Source organism: Megalobrama amblycephala, linkage group LG13 (assembly GCF_018812025.1).
Source record: "Megalobrama amblycephala isolate DHTTF-2021 linkage group LG13, ASM1881202v1, whole genome shotgun sequence".
In the NCBI taxonomy this organism is placed as follows: Eukaryota; Metazoa; Chordata; class Actinopteri; order Cypriniformes; family Xenocyprididae; genus Megalobrama; species Megalobrama amblycephala.
In genome coordinates this window covers 19,352,951-19,378,266 of record NC_063056.1, presented here as the reverse complement: position 1 = coordinate 19,378,266, position 25,316 = coordinate 19,352,951, and the positions used below count along the sequence as shown (strand labels likewise).

Genomic DNA, 25,316 nt, shown 5'->3' with positions numbered 1-25,316 from the left:
ACATAACTTGATGATACTTTTTGTTCTACAATAGACATTTTTGCTACAATTCTACTATGGACATTTTGTAAACTGCACACACTCGCATCCCAAAAGTTCTTATCTAGTTATTTACTTAAAAAAAAAACATACTTTTTTATTTTAAATAAACATTATAGCTTCTAAATTTACATTTGTGATATAGGTGTGTGTAATTTGCGTTGTAGAGCAAAACTTCTATGTATCATCAAGTTATGTTTACCACAGACCTTATTTTACTCAAATGTAAAAATCCATAGGAAAATCTCATGGGAACCACTGGCGAATTATTCTTCTGGGTTTTGATGTCATCCCTGCAGCACTCTATACATTTCCATTTGAAAACAATAGCCACTTTCACACATGAAACCTGTTAAATTGCAGTAAAATTCCCGAATGAGCTTTTTTTATCATCTGAAACATGCTGCGACTTAAATTCCGAAACAGCTTATATAATGCTATTAACGTCAAGCACTCAAAATCAGTCACTTTTCCACCTTCGGGCCAAACAGTTGTAAGAATGGTTATGGTTATATTTCCACTTGAGCTTGTTTCAGCACAGCACGGTTACAAACCGTTCTTGGCCCGGAACTGTACTGGTAGATATGTGTAGTGAGTTAATAGACACTGTGTTAAAACAAAAAAAAACAAAAAGTTAAAACAAGTATATGATCATCCTCCATAACGCGGCTGCTGTTTACATCTCATACAGTCTGTAAACTCTTTTGTTACCAAGGCAACGACTGATGCATTTGTATTACATTCCAAAGAGCGGCTGTTATCAGCCCCACAGTGGAAAACGAAACTGTACCTGTAAAGGCTGGGCCAGATTGGCATGGAATGGAATGGTTAAGCAATGAGAACTGTTTGGCCCAATGGTGAAAAAGTGGCTATAGACGCATAAACGGACACAAATACATGCGAAAAACAAATCAGTTCAGGCATAGGTGCCAGTAATGAATGAAAAATATCTAGGCACAATTACAAGCTGAGCGCGAGTATGTGCAGTTAGAAAAATCTATCTGTGTGTGTATCATGCTGATGATTACTTTTGTCACGCACTGAATGCATACCCTAACATAGTCTTGCGTAGCCAGACCTTCAGACTGACGGCAGAAGGTCTGGACTCTATCACAGCTTTCATTGGCCAAGGACCGCCCAAGAGGACGTTTGACTGACATGTAATGCAACCAGTCACAGTTCGTTTTGTTCTGCATCATTTTTAGGTGTAAAGTAGATGTCCCTACAATAACAGACCGGCGTGCATCTAATAAATTACTCATTCAAGAATGTTATGCAAGTTTACTGCAACAATGAAGCCACAAACTTCAGCCAACGGTCCGTAGGCATGACATCTGAGGCTGAGACTAACCCTAACATACATGTAAAAACTGAAGTATACTCTGGGCTTAATTTGGCAATTACAAAATAATAATAAAATATTGTTTTTGAGACAGACGAGGAGTTTAAAGTGGCTGAAGTAACTCCGCAGCATGTCAGAAACTGAAACATGTCAACTGAATGCACATCGCAACGACTACGGACACACATTTTACACTTGCAGTGTAGACAGCTTTATGAATTATAATCTGAAGGATTTAATTCCAATGCACCACTTGTGTCTAGTGTAGACGGGGTATTTGAGAGAAGACGACTTGCTTGACCAGTAATGCCACAATTTCATATTCCAGGAAATTGCTGGAGCTGTTCACACATGATTTCTAAACAGAAAAATGCTGTTTATTTTCAGCAAAGGCTGTATGTGTGAGCGTGCCTATTGTCTTTTTCATTGTATTATTACATTGTAGCATCATGTTGGCTTTGGCTTTTAGGTACTGTTCTCCATAGCTTTCTGCTATGTCAGATAAGACAGTCTGTGCAAGACCCAATTATTTTAAACACTCTGTTCTTTCTTTTTTTCCCCTCCTGCAGTGCAAACACAGTCACCAGTCTTGCAGGGCAAGATGCTGGTTCCCATGGCAACAGTGAGGGCTGCTCCTGCCCCCTCTCAGCAGTTTCCCTTGGTAGCCCCTCCTCTTCCTGTTCAGAATGGAGCACAGGCAGGAAGCAAGGTGAGATCCCAAATGGGGAATTCTTAAATTACAAATTGACACTGAATAGCCAGTAGAACCATTCATTAAAAGTGATGCTTATTATTTGTGAGTGTTACCTGTTTTAATCAACATGTTGTCCTGTTTTCTTTCCGTCTAGATTATTCAGATTGCTCCGATGCCTGTCGTCCAGTCGCAACTCCCCTCTACGGGACCAGTGCAACCTGGGAGCCCTTTTTCTGTTACTATGGGAACAGCTACAGTGGTCGCCCCAGGCTCTACCCCGTCTCAAACTGTGCTGCTACCGCCCCCACCAACAAGGTATATCGCACACTCTCACAGGCATACTTATACTCACCTAGCTGCATAAGCACAAACATCTCCCCCACTCTTATTTTAACAACTCCTACACTCCTGAAGTGCTGCAGCACTAGAGAATAACCCTGCCTTGCTGCTCTCATTATAAAAGCTGTCTAATCCGGTTTCTGTGAATATCACTTTTTCTCCCACAGAATCACTTATGTACAGTCCACTCCTGGGGTTCCTTCTCCTTTGCCATTAGTTTCCACCACAACAGGCTCCTCTTCTCAGACAGTTTCAGCAGCACCTGGATCTGCTTATGTGCAATCACCCTTGGCGACCTTTGCAGCGATCGCTCATCCAGGACAAACTTTGGTGCAGCCACTGATTGCAGGTCAGTTGACTTATAATTAGTATAATTTAATGCATTTGTTTCTTGTGAATTTTAGGGAAGTGTCATATGATCCTTCAGAAATCATTCTAAAATGTCTTTTAACACATTATTATTATTATCAATGTTGAAAACATTGCTCTGCTTAAAGGATTAGTCCACTTTTAAATACACTTTTCCTGATAAATTCACTCGCCCCCATGTCATCCAAGATGTTCATGTCTTTCTTTCGTCAGTCGAAAAGAAATTAAGGTTTTTGAGGAAAACGTTCCAGGATTTTTCTCCATATAGTGGATTTCAATGGCTACCAACAGGTTGAAGGTCCAAATTGCAGTTTTAGTGCAGCTTCAAAGGGCTTTAAACGATCCCAGACGAGGAATAAGGGTCTTATCTAGCGAAACGATCGGTCATTTTCGAAAAAATACAACCGTTTATGCTTTATAAACAAAATATCGCCTTGAACGTACTTTCCGTTTCCGCATTCTTCATAACGCTTACGCTGAATGTTCTACGCCTTCCCTATTCTACTTACGGAACGAACGCGGCGCCAGTTTCGTTTTTTTCCGTAAGTTGAATAATGTAGTGCAAATAATAAAACAACTTTCCCCACACTTTATGGAGTTAATTTCAATATTTTACTTTTTCAAACAAATCATCATTCCAATGATTGCAAAAATACATCAGAAGGGCCTGATCAGTGCTATAGTAATTCAAATTTGCATAATGAACATTTGTAAGGTGTATTGCCTTCTGTTTCCTCAGGTCAGCCATCGCTGCTGGCCCCAGCACAGTCTCCCAGCGCCCCTCACGCTCCTGCCATGACCGCCATCTACACCCCTACAAATGTGACCTTGGCAACTGGTGTGGTGTCTATGGCGACAGTGTCACCAAGTGTGGTGTACACAGTGTCCAGTTCCTCTGGCCTATCTTCACACATCCTTCCTAAACACACCACAACAAACTCCATGACCTCTGTAACCTCGGATAGGCAGGGGAACGTATCTTCACATTCTGAGAGACAGTTGCACCAGGAGAGAACACTGGACCGGCAGCACACGGACAGTCCGGGCTACACGCAGTCCTCTGAGAGACAGACAGAGAAAGTCTCTCTCTTACAGCCAGACAAACAGTTCCAGGTGCCGAGTAAGGGCGGTAGCAGCTCAGTTGTGCCTCCACAGGGCACCTCAGTGCCACTGCAGCCTGGAAGCCCTGCTCAACCCTCACATTCTGGTATGATAGACTTTTAAGAAGCCATATTATGCCCTTTTACAAAGTCTTGCTTTTGTTTTTTGGGTCTACTAGAATAGGTTTTCATGATTGAATGTTCAAAAAACACATTGTTTTTCACATATTTTACATTGTTGCAGCACCTGAACCAGTCTGTCAGTAACAAATTGTATAGTTCCAGTCTCTATGAAGCCCCTCCTCCCGAAAAGCGCACTGTACGCTGATTGGTCGGCTGGACCAGTGTGTTGGTTAAATGTCACACCCCTTACCATAACCGCATGTTTCAACACACTACTAAAGCAAATCAACCAGGCCTTGCCCTTTTTTGCGTTTGCCTTGGGTGGGAATTATTTAAATGAGGAATATTGTGTACATTTTCGGAAGAAAACTCAAGACTACAATCGAGTTCAGAAACAGTGCTCACTGATATAGAGAATAACTCTTGTGCTTTGTAACTTTGCAGACCTTTTTCATACTCAAACAGCAACATTACACAATAAAGAAAGTTAAAAATGTAAAAAGCATTATAGGTCCTCTGTTTTCATGATGGGGTTGCAACCCAGTGGTGATTACTTTAAGACTACACACAGTCCCTCTTTTCTCTTTCAACAGGCAGTGCTCCGGGGACACCCAAACTGATCACAGCAAGGCCTCCTCAGAAAGTGAAAGCCACAGTGGCCAACATCCCTGTGGGCAGTTATGATGGAGGAGGGAGAGGCAAAGAACGAGACAAGGAGAGGGACAGGGAAAAAGAGAGAGAGCGAGAGAAGGACAAAGAGAGTGGTAGTCGGTTCTCATTTGAGATAGACAAGGCAGCTGAGACGAGTTCCCCAGCAGCGCTTCCACCAGAGGAGGGGTCAACTGAAGCCCCCACTCACTCTGTAGCGGAAAGTGGTACCCATAGTGGACGTGGCAAAGAAGCAAATGCTAAGGAGGTTAGGATCATTAGCTTGACTGTCAACTACATCAAAAACAGAATGATTAATAGTAGTTATATATTATTTATTATACCAAAACATTCCCCTGGTTTCACAGACAAGGCTTAAGCTAGTCCTAGACTAAAATGCATGTTTGAGCTGTTTTAATTAAAAGTAACTTGTACTGACATATCTTTAAATATGTCAGTGCCATTGTTTTGTCTCAAGATGCGCGCCAGTAATGTTTTTTTCTAGGGTATGTTTATAAAAGCTACTTAAATACCCTAATTGAACTAATGCCTAATCTTGGCTTAGGCTAAGCCCTGTCTGTGAAACTGGGGCATTAGGTTTTAAATATCACTCAGATATCACTAAGTGTGCAGTAGGCAAAATAAATAAATAAGTGTAAGTGTTTTTTAATAGTAATTGCTTTTGTGATAATGCTCTGTTATTATTTTTTTTTTTTTTTTGCTATACTCAGGCTGAATGGAAGGACTCCCACCCTTCTTCTCCATTACCTCCTCCCTCTGGATCAGATCCTGCCCCAACTCAGTCTCATGGTGATAAAGATGCGCCACCTAAAAAAGTCAAGGCCCGCCCCCCACCACTCAAACGACCATTTGATTCTGTTGACAAGTATGTTTTTCTGAAATATGACATCATTGGTCCTGATATGATTTATTTCCAGCTTAATGCATCTATAGTCATCAAAAGTCTTAAGGTGCAGTCTAATTTAAACAATTTCTCAGACAAAAAGTCAAATGAATTCACTTTTAAACCAAGCAGCTTTCTGTTGGTCAGTGTGGTAAATTTGTGTGACCAACTTGAACCCGAGTTGAAACCCGCATGTGGAAATCTTTCACCCTCTCGAGAAAATCCTAATCATGTGGATTTCTATTGAAATTATTGGATTTTATGAAAATTTGCTGAACAACACAGCAGTTCCCACAGGATTTTGTAAGACTGTGGTGGGTGGACATCAGTCCCTCCTCCTCAGTCCCCCTTTTGCGATTTGGTAAGGGCACAAAGCCATATCGCACTTTTGATTATTAGTTAATTTGCCAGATGCTTTGCCAAAGCAATGGTGCAAAACAACTTTAGAAACCTTTTATGTTATTATGAGAAATTTTAAAAATTTTGGTTCAGTATGAAACTGTGATTAGATTATGGCACCACAGTCACAAGTAAATAATGGCAACAACTGTAAATGTGACTGCACCTGAAGACCACTAGAGAAAATCCTAATTAGAAAAAATTTTGCATTGCTTGCTGTCATTATAAAAGTTTTAGCAGAAAAAATTGTATTCAGAAATGAAATTTTAGAATTTCAGGATTTCTTAGTGATTCTTAATACTTTTTGTACAAAGGAGTTCACATGATAAGTGTCATAAATTTGTTTATTTGATTAGTGACAATAGTGCAGAATCATAAATATTATATATAAAAATGTATTAATTGCTTTCCTATTTATATCCAGGTTTACATGAAAGAAATTACAGTTTTTCATGCATTCTCAGACTTCTGGATCCCACTGCATGTTCAGATTGGTCAATATCTTGTGATTGGTCATGTGTGCAGGGTCCTGTCAGAGGTGTACTTTGAGGAGCGCTTCGCAGAGCTTCCAGAGTTCCGTCCAGAGGAGGTGCTGCCCTCTCCAACCCTGCAGAGTCTGGCCACCTCCCCACGAGCCATACTGGGCAGCTACCGCAGGAAGAGGAAAAACTCCACCGGTGAGAGTAAGATTCAGACCTCTCCACAGACATGAATTATTACTCAGTGTATATAGGTGCTGGGTCAGTTAATTTGTCCCTGCATGTCAAATCAAAAATCATCTAGCCCTCAATCCCACTTCTGTATGCAGACCTGGACTCGTCCACAGAAGATCCTATCTCTCCAAAAAGGAAAAGCCGCCGCAGATCTAGCTGCAGTTCAGAGCCCAACACACCTAAAAGCGCTGCAAAGTGTGAGGGGGACATTTTCACCTTTGATAGGCCAGGTAATACTCCGCTACCCACAAAACCTTCATAATTCTGCAGCCCATATTGCACGGACTCAACTACATTATAATCATCCTTCTCCCTCTCTCTGGTAAAGATGGAGAGGATATACTGGGGGAGCTGGAGTTTGATAAGGTGCCCTACTCCTCTCTCAGGCGAACTCTTGATCAGAGGAGAGCTCTTGTCATGCAGCTATTCCAGGAACATGGCTTCTTCCCTTCAGGTAATGCGCACACTTGTTCAGAGTACTGTACCACCCACACAGTTCACAGACAGCACACATACAGCTCATAAGTGTAATGAAATACAAATCATTCACAACACTAATCTGATAGCTACCTACTTAGTTCATCTTACACTTCATTAAGTTGATTGGTGATGATTGATTTGGCATCGATGGCATGATTTTATAAGAAGTTAATATTGTGTTATTATTTTAGACACAATATTGTCTGTTTTCTAAATTTTCATGAAAATATGACCTATTAAGCCAAAACGGAACTGGTGTGTGTCTCCGAGCAACACGCTCAAAACACAATCATCATCATTAAAAAGGAGTGAGACTAAAAGATCTTACCAGTGCTAATGCCACCCTTTCTCCTATTGTAGTCTTTGATCTTGAAAGTAGCTGATGATAAATAAAATGCAGCATATATCTATTTCTTTCATTGACATGAACTCCGTTAATTTTGCGTATAGTGCAGGAATTGAAGATCAGATTTATATCCGTTTTGCTGATTCACATTAATGTGGCCAAGTGTAAATGGGGCCGTTTTAAAAAAAAAATCAGATAGCTATCCGATCAGTAAAAACATATGAAGTGACCAGTTGAAAAAAAGCACAATGATTCAATGGCACATTCATAAAGAGAGCCATTTACTTCATTCCTAAATGAATCAGCTGTTTGAATAAATCAAATTAATGAATGACATACTCATTTAGACATTTACCGCCACCTACTGGCAGTTTTAGTTTCTTATTTAGAGTATCATTTCATTAAAAAATTATTTCACATTTCCATATTAATAAAAAAAAAACATTAAAGAGTTAGTTCACTTATTACTCAACCTCATGTCGTTCCACACCCGTAAGACCTTCGTTCATCTTCAGAACACAAATTAAGATATTTTTGATGAAATCTGATGGCTCAGTGAGGCCTCTATTGCCAGCAATGTCACTGAATCTCTCAAGATCCAGAAAGGTACTAAAGACGTAGTTAAAACAGTTCATGTGAGTACAGTTGTTCTACCTTAATATCATAAAGCGACAAGAATACACAAAAAAAAAAAAAAAATAACGACTTTTCAACAATATCTAGTGATGAGTGATTTCAAAACAATGCTTCATGAAGCTTTACAAATCTTTTGTTTCGAATCAGTGGTTCGGATCGCGTAAACGAAGCCTCGTTTACTGAAATCATGTGACTTTGGCGCTCCGAACCACTGATTCGAAAACAAAAGTTTCTCATTTAACACAATAATGACTGTAAATTATCTTTTGGGGGTAATTTTTAAGCCAAATTTGATGTGTGATTAATTTGCGATTAATTAATCGCCACATTGTGTAATTAAAAATTACATTAAAAATGTCAATTGCATATATATACATATATATCATTATGCTTGTGCTATATGTATCGTTATACTTGCTTCCGATACTTGCTTCATACTTGCTCTCCATAAAGAGACTAGATATGGTAAAATACTAGATGCAGTAATTCCAATGAAATGTAAAAAGAAATTTATGAAATGACAACTATCATGATTAATAATTGTAATTTATAATTTTTTACATAATAATTGATTACTTTGTTTAATCATGATCATGCAGCCCTATCTTCAATTGCCTCTGTCATGTCATTTTTCTTGCCATCAAGTGGTTGAAATCAACAAGTATGATTTCTCTTTTTTTTTTCACAAAATGTACTGAAAAAATACTGTGCTGATCACTCATTTCCATGCAATTACAAAAAAATAAGAATGAATCATCAAGCATCAAAAAGGATGCAAAATCAACATAAAAGTGGTCCATGTGATGATATTATAAATCTTCTTAAGCATTATGATGGCTTTGTGTGAGAGACAGAACAAAACCTTTAGCTCTTCTTTATGTTGGTTGAGAGTTTGAAAACCCCTGCATTAGTCTAGTTTCAACTCTCCTTTTCAGTTTCTGTCTCCGTCTAATGCTGTCTTTCTCTTCCCCTTTTGCCCCTCTCTGTGTTGATCAATAGCTCAATCTACTGCTGCGTTCCAGGCACGATACGCTGATATCTTCCCCACAAAAGTGTGCTTACAGCTCAAAATCCGTGAGGTCCGGCAAAAGATCATGCAAACGGCAGCTCCATCGGAATCGGCCGGCATTTCAGATCTTTCCTCGTTACCGGGACCTTCTGGGGCGGCAGCCAGTGACATAGCTGTAGGCGTGGACCCTCAGGAAAAAGAGGCCGAGCGAGAGGGTGAGCAGAACAGCCCAGACGATCCCAGAAACGCTGGCGATTCACAGGACTCCACCAGATGAGGTTGACGGGCAGACGGATGGCTTGAAGACCAGATGTCTCCCCTCAACGTCTGCATGATCTACATTTGTTGTCTTGTCTCTGCTATGACCACCTCCGAAGGTCATGGCGAGAAAAAGCAAGAGCAGAATTTTCATGTGTATGGAGAAGATGAGGGGAGACGCCTCAAAACACTTTGGGGTTTTTGAAACTTTACAGTATTTTACGTGACAAAATTATGAAAACTTTACATTTGACACACAAAGACACTTGCCTACATAAACACAGACACTCTTGAATTTACAGCATTATCCTAGTCATTAGGCTTCCTTTGGACTTTGAAACTAGAGGACTGTGGGCCTGTCCTGTACACCAGTGAAGTCACAGTGCTGCTGATGTCTCTAGAAAGGCGGGATGTATGAGGGCACCCAATCCATTTTCAGACCGAGTTGTGTTCATATGGCCTGATTGGCAGTAGCTTGGCCACAGGTGTTTTTTTTATTGGTTAGTGGGTTACTGCCGGTCATTGTGAGGCGGGCCTCCATTGGCTGAGTTTAAGTGATAATGAAGACTTATTGGACTTTTATTTTTGATATTTTGTGTTTTTTTTTTTTTTTTTTTTTTTTTTTTCTTTCTTCTGTGGTGTTTTAATTTTTGAAGACTTTTCACGGAGAGCTTTGTTAAGGCACTGAAAACCTTCGGTGAGGGACTCTGAACTGCGCGCTGCCATTCAGAAACCTTTCGTCCTATGATTGGCTTTAGTGGTTGTCAGTCAAACTGGAGTCATTCCAAAGCCTCTGATTGGCTAGCCATGAAGGAAAAGGTCATGGAAGGGAAGTCAACAGGCACATTATTGCCATTGATTTATGTTTTTCCATATATTAAGAGATTCCACATATTTAAACATTTCTTTCCCTGCCTTTTTTATTCAACTTTTCATGAGCTGGTGAAGCACAGAGCAATGAGAATGTTGGGAATATATTCTTAAGAATTTACCATAAGAATTTTATTAACTTTTTAGAGAAGAAACTTGATTTTTCAACACGTAATGCTACAGGTCATTATGTTATAAAATCTCTCATTATTACTGTTCTTATTAATGCTTTGTTGTTCTTGTGGATCTGATCCTTATAACCTATATATACTGTATTCCTATTAATATACTCTTTCTTTAGCAGAAACAGAGGGATGGCTTCACCCTCTTCCCTCGCTCCTAGAGGCACTTCCACTACCTTTTTTTAAAAAACATTTTTCTCTTATGCTCTTTATCTTGGTATTCACAATACGTTTTATTTCTTAACCAGGAAGTAATTACATAGGCCTTTGTTGTAAGACACTCCAAACATCTTTCTGATAGTTGTACACTTTTATTATTATTATTATTATTATTATTATATTATTGTTATTATTAATTTGATTTGCCACTTACATTCCTCCCCTTCATTCCTCCTGTCACTTTATCGTTCTTTCCTCGATCACTTTAAGGCTGTAAGTTGGGACTGGGAGGACATCAACGGTGATCTGCTCCTGCACGCTGGTCTTTGTTGTACATAAATACTGTAAGACTCTACCATCTGAATAAAGAGCAAAAGCATCATTGGAAGAAACAAAGCCAGTAACAGGAAAGGAAATTGTAAAACAAAAGGATAAATAAAGAAATATGGTTATAAACTGTCCTTATGGCGTTACCTTGTTTTGCTGATTTACATATAAGAGAAAGACTTTATACTGATACGTTCTAAATTTTAACTGTATCTCTCGGTATACAAATAAATAGATGTTCAAAGAAACAGCCTCTTCTCTATTATAAGTAAATGAAAGAGTAACTAACTCTTCACTGGACAATGATTGGGTGATGTCATAAATGTGCATTTTGGTATTTATTTAATTTCGGAAAGCAACAATGTGAGTAAAACGTTGATCTGTTTTTGTGTAAATGCTTTTTTGGATTGGGGAAGAAGTTTTGAGTTCTGAAGGCTTTCATAGTTCAAGCTATTAGATGCTTTATGTGATTTTTAAGAATAAAGGGATGATGGGGTGTTTCCATATGCAAGTATTAGTTACATTGTGGGTATTTGGTGATTTGCTGCTGTACAGGAACTCAGCCTACAAAGACAATTACAGTATGGTGAGACTTAGATTCCATGTAACATCAAAACAGATTTAAAGAGATTTATTAAAGTTCGTTAGAAAAAAGTTAATTTACTTTCCCTCACAAAAAGTCAGGGTGTTCCAGTGTTGTTTTGGCCACCTTTGACTTTCATTGTATGAACCGAAACTGTTTAAACTTTCTTTAAAATAGCATCTGTTCCACAGAATAAAGTCATACAGATTTGAATCTCTTTAAGGTGACATCATCATTTCTGGCTAGTTCTGTTATAACTACACGTCCTCAAAGCAATTACAAGGGAGACAGAGACAAACTGTTTAAGTTTATTTGCAAGACTTCTCCAAATCAGCTTCATAACAATAAAAAAGCTACAAACATTCAGTGTACAGACCGAGAAATGTGATGTATGTAACACATGGGGATCCCTTGGTGCATAATGTTTGTCCATGATGAGCACTAACATGTTTTGATTTCCCTCTTTCCTGTTTTGTTCTTCAGCTCAATGCCCTTAAATGACCTCCTTGCAAAAACTGCAGGTTAGAATGTAAACCAGGAATCATTTTAAGCCGTCCTGTGGTATCAACTTGCTCCACTGTCCGTGGGTGTATTTCTTTCTAAATCTGTGCCTTCATGCCTTCCATCTGGCTCTGTCAGAACAAGAGTGTCATGCAGTGTGTCGTCAGCAACCAAAACTGTCCATTCCTACTCCTAAAACAGGAGCAGTCTTATCACAGACTTCAGTTGCATCCTCTAAAATCAGCCCTACTTTAAAAAAAAAAAAAATTGACCTGTCTCAAAAAGTCAAAATAAGGCTGAAAAATATTTGAATGGATCTATTTGAGGTTATTCACACATTCAAGAACTTTAATGGGAATTAATACAATGTCTTGAATTTGCAACCCTGTCTTAGACAGCTTAATTCAACCTCTGATTTTCCTTCTTTTGTCTCTGTGCTTGATCTGACATTACTTATGCTCATATTTTAATTGTAATATTCAAATCTCCAAGATGATGGCCACTGGAATGCTGCACTTCTCTCACAATAACTGCAGGTTGTCCACAGTGATGGCCTCCATATTGATGCCACCCTCCAGTGCAGTGTGGTACAGCTCGATGGCCTCTGCCAGGTCTCCGCTTGTCTCAATGATGGCTATAGTCTCCCCAAACTCATTACACATGATAGTGGGAGTGCCCTGAGTCTGAAACGGTGAGAAAATATTAACCGTTACTTGGTGCACGAAAACTGTAACAAAACACAGCAAAACTAGCATACAAACCTGTGTCAGGTTAGAAGTCTGTATCTGAATGACTTGTGGCTGTCCAAGCTGCATCCCCTGCTGGCAGAAAGATGGTATTGCTGTTGCCATGTCCATCTCAGAAGCCTCCACAACGGTAACAGTTGCTGTGTTGGATTCTGCGGGCACTGCTTCTCCGCTGTGCTCCGTTTCTTGTTGCTTTTGGGAGCGGGCGTGGGTCTTGCGATGGTTTCTAAGGTTCGAAACTGTCTTGAATGTCTTTCCACATTCGCCGCAAGCATGCGGCCGCTCGCCCGTGTGTGTACGCCGGTGTTCTGCCAGATGCATGCTCTGCACAAAGCCCTTATCGCAGAACTCGCATCGGAAGGGACGCTCACCCGAATGCGTACGAAGGTGCTCCCGCAGGTGCGTGTTCTGGCGAAACCGTTTTCCGCAGATCGCGCAGGGATACGGACGCTCACCGGTGTGAACTCTCTGGTGTAGCGTAACGCTTGAGGCTGAAACAAACAGCTTTCCACATACTGGGCAAGGATGAGACTTCCCAAGGGCGGAGTTGGAGCCTCGTGGCCGGCCGGGCCCGAGTCCGTGACTTAGCTGGTGCAGGCGAAGATTTGCAGAGGAGTTTAAGCGCTTGCCGCAAATAGTGCAATCCAGATTCGGTTTTGTGATTGAAGGAGCGCTTTGTTGCTCGGTGTCATCTGTCGAACCCTGCTGACCTCTAACCTGGGAGTCCTGGGAGATGCAATGCGTCAGGTCGGGATGCTCCTCCAGGCAATGAATGTCTCGCTGCCGTTTGCGCAAGAACCCCTCGGAACAGTGTGGGCAGGGGTAAGGTGCCGGTGACCCTGGGTGGTGAAGAAAACGATGAGCTACGAGTTTAGCAGGACGGATAAAAGTGGCAGAGCAGTCTGGACAGGGTGAGGGTGTTGCATTGCTGTGAAGATGCTGACGGTGTTGGCGTAGATTCGACGATTGACTGAAGGCTTTGTGGCAAACGTCACACCGGTATGGACGGACTCCTGTGTGTGTGAGTCCATGGCGGGAAAGATTCGCAAGAGAGGAAAAGGTCTTTCCACATACGCTGCACTGGAACGGCCGCTCGCCCGTATGTGTGCGCAGGTGGTTTCGCAGATGGATTTGCTTTTTGAACGGTTTCCCGCAGATGTTGCATTTAAAACGCCTTTCGGTCATATGAGTCGTTCGACGATGCCGCAACAGACGGACCTGTGAGGAGAATCTTTTTTTACATATGGAACACGGAAATTTTGGCTCTTCCTCAGCAGCAGGAGTCCTGTGTTTACCTTCCTCTTCTCCTCCTCCTTCCACATTGGCAGTAGCTGAATGGTCGTCTGTCAGCATTTTCCCTCCGTTTTGGTTTTGTTCTGTGTTTGAGTGTTCAGCATAAAGCCCATTCTCTGTCAGCTCTGAAGACTGGGAGACCACAGCAATACCTTCAATGAGCACAGGACCTGTGTCACTTGACTCATTTCCATCATCTTTCACAGGAGGAATCATCACCGTCTGTCTTTCTTTCCTCCAAGCAGCCTCTCGTTCTCTTGCTCTTTGGATGATAGAGAGAGGTGACTGCTGTCCCAGTACAAACTGCAAAGGGGAGAGTTGAATTAATATCTCACTATTTTTTTTTTTTTTTTTTGGTGTTGTTAACAGGTTTACATTCAGTTCCATTTTAAGAAAAAAAAATATCGATCTAATCTAACAGTGATATAATAGGCCATTTGTGGTTCCGCAGTTTATGTGGATAAAACAAATAACAGTGCCAACAGTGTAAATTCATACAAAAAAATAATGATTCTATATTTCAAAATTTGCATCTAATTACAAATGGAAAACAAGGCAATGAGATTAACTTTGCTTATCATCCAACAATTAGTCAGTGTTGTTATTTAATAAAGGCCAGTTTACACCAAGAACGATAACTATAAAGATAACAATAAAGTTTTAAAAATCACTCAAAATATAAAAGAATAGCACTGTCCACACCACAGCTTTAACAATAACGATATCGTGAACATCGTTGACATCACTTTCACAACGATTTTTTTCCAGCTGCTGAACGATAAAACACTGACAGCCAATGAGAATCCACTTTAATTTAAGGGCTCGCGCATTTAAAATGTCAGAGGTCCAGAAAAAACTACCACTCTTTGACAAGTCAAACTCCCCCTTTTCAAGGATACTTTAAAGTGAATGGATAAATGGAAAACAACTGGTCATACCCTTGGAATAAATGGTGAGAAGTATTAACGATATATGCCAGGCTAGCAAACAGTGTAAAAATAAAATGTACTCAGGCATCCAGCACTAGTTTCGACAACATTGTCTTGCTTCCTTTGAAGTTGAAGTAAAAAAGGTGTTGTTTTCTATTCCACAATATTGACTTCGTCAGCTAAATTCACTGTTAGATAAGATCGATTACACTAGCTATTCACTTGAAACATTGCATGCTGAGTAGGGGTGGGAATCGCATGGTACCTCACGATACGATCACGATACATGGCTCACGATAATGATAATATCATGATATGGCGATTCTGTGATAATCGATATATTGCTAGACAATCCTCTAATGATACATGATGATATCTGTCTAACTATGAAAACAAAATGCCAGTGAAAAGGTTAAGTGCAGGTTTTCTCTCTTTATTAAAGTCCTGTTAGAAAACAGCACAAACAAAATTTTCAGTCTGTAAATTAAATGTAATATTTTAAGTAAATTAAACAATATAATGCTTATACTTTTTAAAAGGTTAAACTTTTCTTTGCGTATAAACTGACACATTTAGCTTAACTGCTTATCAACTTGTTTTATATAAACCTGGTACATTTAAAAAATATATTAGGGATCTGCTGATAGACGCCTGCTTTCAAACGCTCCTATGTGTATCTGTTTAAGCGCTTGAAGAACGTTCAAAGATGTCTACGTTTGTCACATCAATGGTGTAAAAGCCTATGTGCGTCCAGACTTTGAACCTAAACGTGGCTGGGGCATCTATTATTTTACTCACACTGCTGTCCGCCATCCCGTTAAAAACCTCTTTTTCTTAGGCTAGTTAAGTTATGTTCAAGTTTCCCTCATTCATGTGTTGAATGCTGCCTTGAAGTAGCGACGATGGGAGCAGGGAAATCTATTTATTATTCATTAAAATATCAATATTTGGCGCCAGCGTATCAAGTCTCGCATCACACGGAGATGGACAACGATATATTGCCATATCGATATTTTGTCCCACCTCTAATGCTGAGGATATCTGCTGGTTAAAGCAAAAACATGATGTACACACGTTGAAACCTCAGCGTGTTAGCTTAGAATAAACAGACAGTTATAATTTGTTGGTGTGGACGCAAATATAGTTATTGTTATAGTTAGCTTTACAGTTATCTTTCTTTGTGTGAACGGTCCTTTTAATAATGTTAAATGTAATCTTTATTAATCTATTTTTCATCCTGTACAATATAATGCGATGACTAAATTCCTTTGTAGCATTTAAACTATTGATTTTAGTTTTTAGTGTTTTATTTTTCATTTAGACAAAACAGTATAGAATTTTAATATGAGGCATTTATCAGTTATCAGCCCAAAAATGAAAATAATGATCAGAATATCAGTATTGGACAGACTTATATTATCAGTGCATTTTAAAGATCAAGTTCAATTTTGTGAAGGCCAAAGACAATCTAAAGGGAAAAAAAAAAAAAATTGGGGAAATATTGTATACAGTATATCCAATATTGACCAATACGGATAAATTAAAAAAAATTAAATCTCTAATATTGATTGATAAACAACATGCTACCGATCTTGTGCATCGCTAATTTCCAAAAACCAACTATTACCTGAGAGACCGGTGTGGTCGGCTCACGTACTCTGTGAGTGCGGCGATGGTACAAGAACTTGGTCATGTTGGTGAAGGTTTTGGCACAAAATGGGCATTTGTGCAGTGGTTCAGATGTATGAGATTTCCTTAAGTGGGGAAGGCGAAACAAAAATGTTATGTTTGATTAGAGAGTATGCAAATCACAAGCAAGTTATGATGTTTGACTAAAGAGTTGTGTGTTATACGTGTTAGTACCTGTGTATCATAAGAGTCATCTCTGTGGTAAAACCATGCCCACAGTCCACACACAGAAAACGTGCCTCACCAGAGTGTGTGCGCATGTGTGTCTGAAGGGACACCAGCTTCTTAAACACTTTATCACACTCTGGGCACTCGTGTGTTCCTTGTTCATGCACACGAAGGTGTGCCACAAGCCGATTGGCAGAGGTGAACGTTCTTTTGCACTCCTCACATTGAAGATTGCTGGATGAGATAGACGACGTCAGACCCAAAGTAGCTGAGCGAGCGGTGAACGTACGTCTCCCACCACTAACTTTTCCAACTTTGCTGCATTCTTCTGATCCGTCGCTTCTTCCTTCATCTTCCTTAGCCCCAGAACTGTCTTCATACCCCACCATCACCCCAGTGTCCCCAGTCTCTTTGTCCTGGCCTAAGAAGTGCTCCCCCTGGTGTTGAAGGAAATCCTCTGGTGTGCTAAACAGCAGATTACACTCAGAACACTCATAAGGATGGATAATTAAAATTTCTTCATTTTGCTTCTTTAGTGTGTTCACCTGACCAGAGGAAGGGAGAAGGTTCAAAGTGGTCACATTGTCCAGCCGGATAGGATCGGCAGGTAAGAGAGGGGCGAGGAGTTTAGCTTTTCGAAGAGTAGCTGAGGCAGATCCATCAGCGATCGCTTGGGCGGAGCAGAACTGAAGGCGGAGCATCGCAGAGGTGGAGCCGGGCAGGGAAGCGTTTGCTGGCACTAGCATAGTCCTGGGAGGGGCTGCAGTTTTAGATGGGTTTTCTTGCTCTCGAAGGGCCTGAAAAATAAAGGCTTCAAAGGTAAGCTAGGAAATAGGGACCTACAACATCCTAAAACAACATGGCAATAGGCCCAGACATTATCACACTGAACCTTCAGGATGAATAAGATAGAAACAACCTGGGGCTGGATTCAAGAAATTTCTAAAGAGAATTTCCAGGAAATTCATAAGAAGTGTAAAAAAATTATTAAAAGGTGCAGTAAGTGATTTCTGAGAATCATTTTTGAACACTGTTAATATTTGAAATCAACCCAAACACACACACCCCTCCCTTCATTGCTCTGCCCCCATAATACACAAACACATAATGCAAGAGTGGAGGATGTCTCTTTATTCTCTGTTTTTACTGTTATTTCTATTCCTTATGTTCTATTTTTATTATTATTCTTTATGTAAAGCACTTTGAATTACCATTGTGTATGAAATGTGCTATACAAATAAAATTGCCTTGCCATTGCCTTGCCTATCATAGCAGAAGCAAAGCAAAATAAAGCGAAGATGACGAACAAATGACAAGAAATAACTGAATATGAACATACAGTACACGAGTATATACAAGCAAGAGTTGGTTGTTAGTAACCAGCAACACATCAGCTCCAGACATGACACTCAAAACCAATGATACTCAAGTAAGGAGCAGAGACAACGCAACCTCGGGGTCCGTTTTCAGGCCTTCCCGCTTAGGTCTCTCCTGCGCTAGAAAGCTTTTCTAATACTAAAGCTTGTCTGATCATAACCCTTCTTTTTCCAGTCATTTTACTCTGACCATTTCTCTTTTGTAATGTCATCTCTCTTTCTTCAAATCTTCCTCTTGCTCACTCTCTCCCATCATGAGTGGACACGCCCCCTACTGCTGATTGGCTACAAGTTTGTTGTGGTGCTCGGTCCGATCCACTTTCAACAGCGTTTTTCCAAAATGGCTTACTGCACCTTTAAGAAATTCCCAAATACTGTCTTAAGAACATCTTTTTTTCTTAAAGGTGCCCTAGATTATGTTTTTAAAAGATGTAATATAAGTCTAAGGTGTCCCCTGAATGTGTCTGTTTAGTTTCAGATCAAAATACCCCATAGATTTTTTTTTTATTAATTTTTTTAACTGCCTATTTTGGGGCATCATTATAAACGCGCCGATTTTATGCTGCAACCCTTTTAAATCCCGTGGTCCACGCCCACAGAGCTCGCGCTTGCCTTGAACAATGCCTTAACAAAGTTTACACAGCTAATATAACCCTCAAAATGGATCTTTACAAAGTGTTCGTCATGCATGCGTCGGATTATGTGAGTATTGTATACTGTTATATTGTTTACTTCTGATTTTGAATGAGTTTGAGGCTATGCTCCGTGGCTAACAGCTAATGCTACTCTGTTGGAGAGATTTATAAAGAATGAAGTTGTGTTTATGCATTATACAGACTGCAAGTGTTTAAAAATGAAAATAGCGACGGCTCTTGTCTCCGTGAATACAGTAATAACCGATGGTAACTTTAACCACATTTAACAGTACATTAGCAACATGCTAACAAAACATTTAGAAAGACAGTTTACAAATATCACTAAAAAATATCATGATATCATGGATCATGTCAGTTATTATTGCTCCATCTGCCATTTTTCGCTATTGTTCTTGCTTGCTTACCTAGTCTGATGATTTGGTTGTGCACATCCAGACGTTAATACTGGCTGCCCTTGTCTAATGCCTTTTATAATGTTGGAAACGTGGGCTGGCATACGCAAATATTGGGGGCGTACACCCCGACTGTTACGTAACAGTCTGTGTTATGTTGAGATTCGCCTGTTCTTCGGAGGTCTTTTAAACAAATGAGATTTATATAAAAAGGAGGAAACAATGGAGTTTGAGACTCACTGTATGTCATTTCCATGTATTGAACTCTTGTTATTTAACAATGCCAAGATAAATTCAATTTTTCATTCGAGGGCACCTTTAAGAAGGAAATGACAAGCTATTATCTGATCTGTTTATCTGATTGTATTGCAGTTGTTGCCAAAGATTTGTTGATCAGTTTAATGAAAACCACCCCAAAGACCGTTATAAACATAATAGGCATGCAAAATATTTTTTCACAAATGGTTTGAAGGAAGTTCATCACTCAACGTCACATTTTTTTAAAAAGTGTTGTCCATTTTAAGTAGTTATTTACTTTTTATCTTAAGTAGCAAAATAAGAAGAAAAAAGCAGTTATTTTTATACCTGTGAACTTTTGTGAATCCAGCCCCTGATCCTAAAACCATGTTTTAACTAGGCGAGATGCAATGTATTTCAGTTTTTAGCAGGATTTTGGACTCATGAATGGGCAGGACTATCCAGCACTACAGAAATAAACACACCTCACACCTAGTAAGATCAGTGTAAAACAAACCCCCTTTAAAGAACGTATTTGTTGTGTGTGTATAAATGTATGTAGTATGCAACAGACCTGGGCTAGGGTCAGGATCTGGCCTGCCCTCTGTTCATCCAGAACTAGATTTTGCACATTGAGCAATTGAACTGGAGTGACTGAACCATCTGCCTGAAGAACATATTCCTGAAACAGAACAAAAAATGAAATTAGACTGTTTAAAAGACAGTTCTTCAGTGAGTCTGGATAAATATACTGATTAATTGCAATCTTCATTTGAATGAAGTTCCATTCATTGATGATGATTCTTCAAATAACAAGACAAATCTTTTATTCTCTGAGTATGTATGCACACAAGTTGTTTGTTGAGCACTTCAAGAGCCTGACAGTGGCACTATCAGTGTAGACAGCCTCAATTGTATTAATAATTGTTTTCTCTATTAGACAGTGATGTTGTATTACTGACAATACAAGAGTTATTAGCTGATATTACAAATTTGTTTTGTTTATGTCAGTTTTATGCATGTCAGTCTCATATGCAGTTGATGTCGTAAGCAAAGTATATTTTACGTCAGAACACTGACTCATTAATGGCCAACTCCTGCGTCAGCACCACACGCATTCATCGTGGTGCTCACATGAACAGCGTCGGCCAATACTGAGCCGGCGTTTGGACGTAAACAGGAAAGCACTGCACTTGTGCTTACTACATCACCTGCATAGGAGACTGACAGGGAAGAGAAGAGATTGTTGAATAAAGTCGTTATTTTTGTTTTAGCGCACAAAAACGTATTCTCATCGCTTCATAAAATTAAGGTTGAACCACTGTAGTCACATGGACTATTTTAACAATGTCTTTAGTAGCTTTCTGGGCCTTGATAGTGGTAATTAAATTTCTGTCTGTGGAGGAGTCAAAGAGCTCTCAAATTTCATCAAAAATATCTTTATTTGTGTTCCAAAGATGAACGAAGGTCTTAAGGGTGTGGAACGACATGAGGGTGAGTAATAAATGACAGAATTTTCAGTTTTGGGTGAACTAACACTTTAAGTAATGTTTTATTTTGCTGGTATCCACAGAACTGCATAATTTGTTCATTTAACAAAATCACATTTTTATAATATACCGAGTCAAAAGGTTCATTAGCTAAAGGAGAGAATGAATATTACAGCTGAAACATTCCCAAGTGAATGGGAATCTAATCAAATCAAAACCTGAGCAAATCAAATCTGCAAGGATACCCAGCTCTGTTTATCAGTGTGTGTGTGTGTGTACTCACTGTGTCAGTGTTTAGGCTGCTGTGGGTGCTGCTTCTGCTGTGTGTCTGTCTGTGTGCCAACCACAGTTCGGGTGTGTCAAAGAGAGCCAGACATTCCAGACACTGGTACTGGATTGGCACTTCTGCATCCACAGAATCCACCTCTGTGACCTCACATAGCTCTGAAAATAAAGCACTAGGATGCTGATTGCATGCACTTCCAAACACCATCTCCAAACAAAACAATCTGACATGTACAGCACACATATTAAGCACTGCACTCACCCTGGCCTGCCTCGCTCATGTGCAGCTCTTGATGCAGCAGCAGTTCGTCTGGGTTCCTCAGGATGGCTCCACACTCCAGGCACTGATACTGGCTCTCCCCAGTGTCACAGTCCTCAAGGCTTGGCAGGATCTCAGCCTCGTCCCCCTCTGCTCCGGTGTGGATCTGTTGGTGCACCAGCACCTCCTCCAGCGTATTAAAGAGCTGCTGGCACTCACTGCACATGTACTGATGCTCCACATACTCCTGATCACTCATGGTAACTGCAGAACAGTTCTAAACCAGACTTTTGGTGTGCTGAAAAGCAGATACAGTGCTGGGGTTATGATGAGTCACAGTCATGCCAGATATGAATCCTAAAAAAAATCCAACTTATACAGATATGTCAGAAGACAGTCTCCCTTGCACTTTCATTTTAGATTCCATAACCTATCGTTCAGGACCAGATTCCCAAAGGCCACTAATTTTATAGATATGATGGACATAATTTACATAGTAATTGAGACATTGGACAAAACATGTCACACCACTTGACATGCTTATATGTTTTTAAAATAGCAACATTTCCACTTTGAGATGGTCGCTATAATGTTCTTAACTAGGGGTGTAATAATATAATCATGATTCGTGTCACAATATATCGCAATACAAAAATGCCACAATATGTATCGTGGATAGTGACAATATGTATTGTGTATAGTTCACCCAAAATGAAAATTACTGTGTGAGAAAAAATTCAAGTTTACAGAGTTTTAGTGTCAGTACATTAAAGGGTTATTTCACCCAAAAATGAAAATTCTGTCATTTATTACTCACCCTCATGCCGTTCCACACCCGTAAGACCTTCGTTAATCTTCAGAACACAAATTAAGATATTTTAGTTGAAATCCGATAGCTCCGTGAGGCCTCCATAGGGAGCAATGGACATTTCCTCTCTCAAGATCCATAAAGGTACTAAAAACATATTTAAATTGGTTCATGTGAGTACAGTGGTTCAATATTAATATTATAAAGCGACGAGAATATTTTTGGAGCGCCAAAAAAACAAAATAACGACTTATTTAGTGATGGCCGATTTCAAAACAATGCTTCATGAAGCATCGGAGCATTATGAATCAGCGTGTCGAATCATGATTCAGATCGCGTGTCAAACTGCCAATGGCTGAAATCACGTGACTTTGGTGCTCCGAACAGAAGATTCGACACACTGATTCATCTGTGCTCCGATGCTTCCTGAAGTAGTGTTTTGAAATCGGCCATCACTAAATAAGTCGTTATTTCATTTTTTTTTGGCGCTCCAAAAATATTCTCGTCGCTTTATAATATTAATATTGAACCACTGTACTCACATGAACCGATTTAAATATGTTTTTAGTACCTTTATGGATCTTGAGAGAGGAAATGTCCATTGCTCCCTATGGAGGCCTCACGGAGCTATCGGATTTCAACTAAAATATCTTAATTTGTGTTCCGAAGATTAACGAATGTCTTACGGGTGTGGAACGGCATGAGGATGAGTAATAAATGACAGAATTTTCATTTTTGTGTGAACTAACCCTTTAACCCCTGGTTTAAAAAACAAGGCTTAAGCTAGTCCTAGACTAAAATGCATGTTTGAACCGTTTCAACTGAAAGAAACTTGCTCTGAGATATATCAAAATATGTCAGTACAATTGTTTTGTCTCAAGATGCACATCAGTAATATTTTTTTCTAAGACACGTTTATAAAAGCTACTTAAATGTCCTAATTTAAGGCCTAATCCTGGTTTAGGCTAAGCCCTGACTGTGAAACCAGGCCTAAACTACTTTATATAATGTTGAATATAATGTATAATAATGCAATGGGGGAATATTTGTGGCTCCTGATTATGCCAAATGTCTTATGTTACCAGTAAAAAGGAGCTTACATTATTTTAAATATATCTAGTCAGTGACAGAGTGCAAGCATATTCGTCTAAAATAATTCTGTAGTTTTAGTCAAGAATCATGAATATTTTTATTCTGGTGTCACCATTGTCCCATGAACTGGGTTATCAGCCCAAGCCTGTTCATTTTCACCACCAATGTAATACAAAATTTTGCATTTTAATCAACAGTTCATTTTTGTTAACCATTTATCATGTCTTGGAGTATCGCAATAATATCGTATCGTGATGTGAGGGTATCGTTACACCCTATTCTTAACACAACAGTACAATTTCAGTTGATTGTTTTCTTTATTATATCATTCAATTCCCCTAAACCCAACTCAGACCATAACTCAGTACTCCATTTATATCAGTGTTTCTCAATATCAGCTTAGGACGGACTTCGAATATTAAACTTAATATTTCTACTAGGTCCTGAAAAAAGGAGGTTAATCCCTACTTTTTGTAAACACTGTCAGATATTTCTGAAACCATTTATTTAATATTTAACTGCATTTAATATTATAATAAACATCATGTGGATTTCTCATACTTTAACTCCTCATATTTTACCTAATCCGTGCATGACATATGGCATTTTTGTAATATAAAGAGTCCGCAGTCCACAATTTTCGTTCCATCAATATACGAGAAGAACATTACGGGCATTACAACTGCGGCACTGCTGCAGATGATGAAATCCAACTAACTGACAATACGTCTGATCATTCAAACTTCTAGGCAGTGATAGCAATAGTGCACACAGACAACAGCATTTAGCTGGATTCACACGAGTTGTTTACCTTGTGGCGAGCAGTTGGTGGCGCTCTTCAGATTTTGCCAGAGCTTATGCAGCGCACCGCTGTCTCCTGAGCGAGCCACCCCGCTGTACGGCGGTCGTCAGGCGGCGCTCTTCACTTTTCCCCGCAGGTCTAAGAATGCTGAGGGGAGGCCTTCTTTCCCCAACCGTTTCCGAGCCTCGCCTCGCGCGCTGCAGATGGGCAATCCCTCGTGCAGCGCTCGTCGGCCCCGCGCAGGCTTCAAGGTGTTCACAACGCGTTTCTCACCGCAACGAACCTGTATTATTTAGCGCGACGCACTGCTCGTTGAGTATATTGACGTAAACACGGTCGTGGATATGGAAATGTACCGTTTGTCTGGCCTCTGTTCCTTGCTCTGTGCACGCTGCCCCGCCCCATGGGGGTTCGCGTGTTGCTTGAGCAAGGCGGTGATTGGATGGAAAGACTGTCTGTCAAACTCTAGCTGTTGTGATGGACAGTCTAATGATTGAAGCATTTTTTGATGCAAGAGTATGTGAGGCTGTATCTGATGATGTGAAGGCCCCTTAAACCACCAATAAATTCGTAAATAATGAAACATTTCAAAACACACCATGTTCTGCTATGAGAAAACTCAGATAAAACAGGCCATTTACAGAAAGTAACGTGAAAATCATAAGGCCATTTTTTGTGTTCTTGCCTCATATATAAAGATTATGATTAGTCCTGCAAATAATATACATTAACATCAAAACGTTTCCATTCTCATCCCCCAAATTATTAGGGGAAAATCACTATTTGACTTTAAAGCAAATGGATAATTTCGACTGTACTGTATTATTGTCATACGCAGTGCAGGGCTTTCATTCTGCTTTTTAAATAATGGTTGTTTTTATAATGCAGCCATTTTTTTAAAAGTAAAAAATGAACATTTTATCTGTAGGACATTATATTGAGTGGAAACATTACGAAGTATATCTTGCAGATAGTATTTTAAATTATTTCTTTATATTTTACTGCAATAATAATATTGCATACAACTGTATTATTATATTTGGGGGTCCTTGTCATGAAATATGAATGAAAAG

General features: G+C 39.6%; 2 protein-coding genes across 4 annotated transcripts in view; one reads left to right on the top strand and one right to left on the bottom strand.

The window, feature by feature from the left end:
• Nucleotides 1–11,071, top strand: part of cicb (capicua transcriptional repressor b) — a 47,941-nt gene extending 36,870 nt beyond the window's left edge. For 2 of the 3 annotated variants that reach the window (XM_048151939.1, XM_048151940.1), the window contains exons 12-21: nt 1,951–2,090; nt 2,230–2,390; nt 2,582–2,763; nt 3,523–3,990; nt 4,600–4,922; nt 5,386–5,540; nt 6,483–6,640; nt 6,766–6,900; nt 6,999–7,124; nt 9,132–11,071. In XM_048151939.1, coding sequence (XP_048007896.1) covers nt 1,951–2,090; nt 2,230–2,390; nt 2,582–2,763; nt 3,523–3,990; nt 4,600–4,922; nt 5,386–5,540; nt 6,483–6,640; nt 6,766–6,900; nt 6,999–7,124; nt 9,132–9,418 — 2,135 coding nt within the window. In that variant the 3' untranslated portion in view covers nt 9,419–11,071. The remainder of the gene's footprint in view (nt 1–1,950; nt 2,091–2,229; nt 2,391–2,581; nt 2,764–3,522; nt 3,991–4,599; nt 4,923–5,385; nt 5,541–6,482; nt 6,641–6,765; nt 6,901–6,998; nt 7,125–9,131) is intronic. The other variant, XM_048151941.1, reaches the window with a different exon arrangement.
• A 742-nt stretch (nt 11,072–11,813) lies between these two features.
• Nucleotides 11,814–25,314, bottom strand: znf526 (zinc finger protein 526). The gene is made up of 8 exons (XM_048151952.1): nt 24,253–25,314; nt 21,545–21,839; nt 21,281–21,441; nt 20,082–20,189; nt 16,853–17,643; nt 16,617–16,743; nt 12,783–14,363; nt 11,814–12,704 (listed from the first exon to the last, which is right to left on the bottom strand). Exons 2-8 carry the CDS (start codon nt 21,798–21,800, stop codon nt 12,543–12,545), a joined length of 3,186 nt encoding a protein of 1,061 aa, XP_048007909.1. The 5' UTR covers nt 21,801–21,839; nt 24,253–25,314; the 3' UTR covers nt 11,814–12,542.
• Nucleotides 25,315–25,316: the final 2 nt, after the last annotated feature.